General features: G+C 46.4%; 1 protein-coding gene across 1 annotated transcript; it reads left to right on the top strand.

Annotated features, from left to right (window-relative positions):
• Positions 1 to 544: 544 nt before the first annotated feature.
• T265_05603 (hypothetical protein) lies at positions 545 to 3,026 on the top strand (the record flags this gene model as incomplete). Its single annotated transcript, XM_009170655.1, has 5 exons — positions 545 to 699; positions 751 to 931; positions 979 to 1,075; positions 1,666 to 1,765; positions 2,748 to 3,026. 5 exons carry the CDS (start codon positions 545 to 547, stop codon positions 2,956 to 2,958), a joined length of 744 nt encoding a protein of 247 aa, XP_009168919.1.
• Positions 3,027 to 3,147: the final 121 nt, after the last annotated feature.

The raw sequence follows: 3,147 nt of genomic DNA, 5'->3' as shown, positions 1-3,147 counted from the left end.
GAAGAACTTCCCACCGTTTAGAACAGTGAATAGATCGTTGGGTACTGGTAGTTAGCTGCATTTAGGCCGGTTGAGAAATCGGCACTGCCCAGGCAGAGTAGGATACAGGGGACAGAACGCCTTGTTCTTCCAACCGTTGAAGCTCGGCATCTACCAGTGGGGGGGGGGGGAAGCCTACGGAACTGGTCTCTTTGGACGGAAAACTGGCGTAGATGCACGCACGATGTGGAGGAATGCTTGTGTAGCAGTGCACTGACCGAGATCGGATTGGAAAACAAATGGAAATCGCATGATAATGTCGGATGCATGATCTGCATGCGCCGTGGGAGACTGAACTGCATTGCAAATGACACTGATTGGAATGTCGGCTAACCCCAGGCGATCGAACCAATCAAGATGATGATGATGAATGATGACAAACTGATCGCCGCCCAAATTTACTCAGCAAGAAATCTCCTTTGTCAATCGCGTTATAAAAACAGGCACCTCGTTAGTAATGCGTGGCAGACCAATGATTTATGAAAAGGTGGTTATCGAGTAAGCCATGGCAACCGTCCCTCCGCCCATTGTTGTGAAAACGGCTAGTCCACAAGATTTCGCACTTGTCACAGCTATGCGGCAGACCCGAATCAGTCACAATTTTGAGGACCAAGACGTTAGCAATCACCGGGGCCTGTCTTACCAACTCAGCAAGTTGACGTAAGCTTAAGGGTTGTGATGATCGATTGACTCATCGGACGTTTCTCACAGTAAATGGAATTCATCTCAACCGATAGTGCTGTGGCCTTTGGGGATTGGTTTGCGGTCACGCGATCGTTGGTTCACCCTTGGTGCTCGGGGCAGTGTTGCGTCTGTATGGTACACTCCGCTCTCGTTTTTTTCTATCACAAGGTGGACCAAGTGGTTAGAGCGCGAATTTACTGACCGGAAGGTCCGTGGTTCGAACCCGACCTCTGCCTCTCGGCTTCCCCTGTCTAGGCTTGGGCGACCTGGCAGTATCCCAGCGCTCGTGCGGCATGGCGGCTAGGCACCGAAAGGGTGCTACAGCTGAACGATTCATTTTTTCTGTCACAAGGTCAGAAGCATCCTGGACGGCAGAATTTTGGTAAAATAATGCGATACCTAAACATGTTAATCTACCTTCCTCTTGTAAATGTATACAGTCATTTTGGACCGTACGGTTGTTCTTGTGTCAAGTTTGAAGGTTTCCAGTGGAGTGAAGATTGATCAATACCTAATCGAAGCTTGCCTCTTACCACCGCGCGTGGGTAGCTACGAGTCGGTATGCCCACAAAGCCAACTTTTCCCCATGCAGATAGCCGAAGCAAAGTACGAATAGATTTAACTGAATCCAAATTCAAAACAGGCTGCATTCAATACTTCCCTTGACTTGATCACCATCGTAAAATTTATATAATCTTGCTTATTGGAGCGCTCAAAAATTAGGTGCAAAACAGGATAGGAAAGGTGACATTTTTGCATCATTTTGTGTAAAACCTGTACGTCCTGGATATCCATATCTTTCAACTCAAGTCAACTTTGTAAGGTGTGTTTTGCAATACATCCTCTGTACTTTTCTGCTACTCCTCACTCAGTCGGCTATTCACACACTCGTCCTCTGTATCCATGTTTCTTTGTAATGTCCATACTCCGTCTCCTCAACAGAATCTACGCATACACGCGTCCTCTACCTGTCTGTGCTCTCCATGCTTATCCTCGTGAGCTTCGCGGTCTGGCAAGTTCTCTACCTTCGTAGATACTTCAAGTCAAAGAAATTAATCGAATGAGTAATCCCTGTGTTATTTCTTTGACCGCAGACTACACGCCTTCGTGAATGTACCCGATTTTTCTCTACCACAATTGTCCGTTTCATAGTGTCCCCCTCTACGAACTGTAAGTCTAAAAGATTGTTGGTTGATAGGTTTTGTCAAGTGGTTTACCAATACTGTACACAGCAACCTATCTCCTGGCTTTCGCGTGATACTCAGCCAACTTAGGAACGCATTCGGTCGCGCCATTATGCTCCTTGGTATCACGGCCTTATCTTGTCTGATGTGTATTTCCGCTCACCTTCCCAAATTCGTTTCCCAACTTCACAGTGTTCGTTGCTAGAAAGTGTACTCTTTATCTTGCTATTTTCCCTTTCTTACACACCGAAGTGTTGTATTAGACTTTCCCGTTGTTTCTAGAAATGCTTCTACAGCGGACATCGTTTTTATGTCCAATCTATGGATAAGGTGAACTAATTGACTGGTGAGGTTTCCGAGCTATGGTATTTTCGACATACTCTATTTATGAGTCATTTGGAGGCAATAAAAGGTTGTCCAGTGGTTTGTCCACTTTTATTGTGTTCTCCGTCTTTATTCAGCCATGTTCAGTGTATCAAACTAGAGGTGACGGTGCTCCAAACGCCTCGGCAGATCTGACGATTGTGGCATGCGAAACCGAATCAAAGATTTCGAGATATCAACAAACGCCAAGCTGAGGTTAGAAGGAGTCGCTGAAGAATGATGGAGCAGGGCATGTAACAGTGATGTAGCTTCCAAACAGCCGTCTCGACGCAGAAATGCAAACTGAAGTAAGGGTAGTTGCACTGTGCGACTTTAGCGATCAGCAAGCACCAGACAACATTGGATGACGCGGAGATCGGTCTCAATTGATCTGGTGAAGTCGAATTTGAACCTTCGGAACTAGGGTAATACTACACAACACAGATGTGGGGGACAACCACCAGATAACAAGAGTAGGTTGAAATACCCAACGAGCACGTTAGCATTGAACCGGTGGAGCATCTTTGGCGTGAGCTTGTCCAGGCCTGAGGACGAATTACCCATTAAACGGATCGTACGGCTGACTTCCTCTCCTATAATTGGCTCGATCAAGCTCGAGTCGTATGTTAGTACTATGCGACTTGGCCGGATATCCACGTGTTATGGAGCTGAGAGCACCTGTTTCTAATACTACTCGGAGTAGGCCGGAGGTAGGCCATAGTTAACTTTGTATAGATGCTTCCTTGAATCATCGAGGTGGATGAGAAAGGGACTTAGTGCTGGCTTACTACAATCATTCGGAGGTGCCTACACCTCCAAACACTTATTCAGGTAATCTGGGTAGAAACTGGTAACAACATCGCCACTGACATCGGTT

Source organism: Opisthorchis viverrini, assembly GCF_000715545.1.
Source record: "Opisthorchis viverrini unplaced genomic scaffold opera_v5_107, whole genome shotgun sequence".
In the NCBI taxonomy this organism is placed as follows: Eukaryota; Metazoa; Platyhelminthes; class Trematoda; order Opisthorchiida; family Opisthorchiidae; genus Opisthorchis; species Opisthorchis viverrini.
Note: the sequence above shows the minus strand (reverse complement) of the source record. Positions and strands in the feature narration are given on the sequence as shown.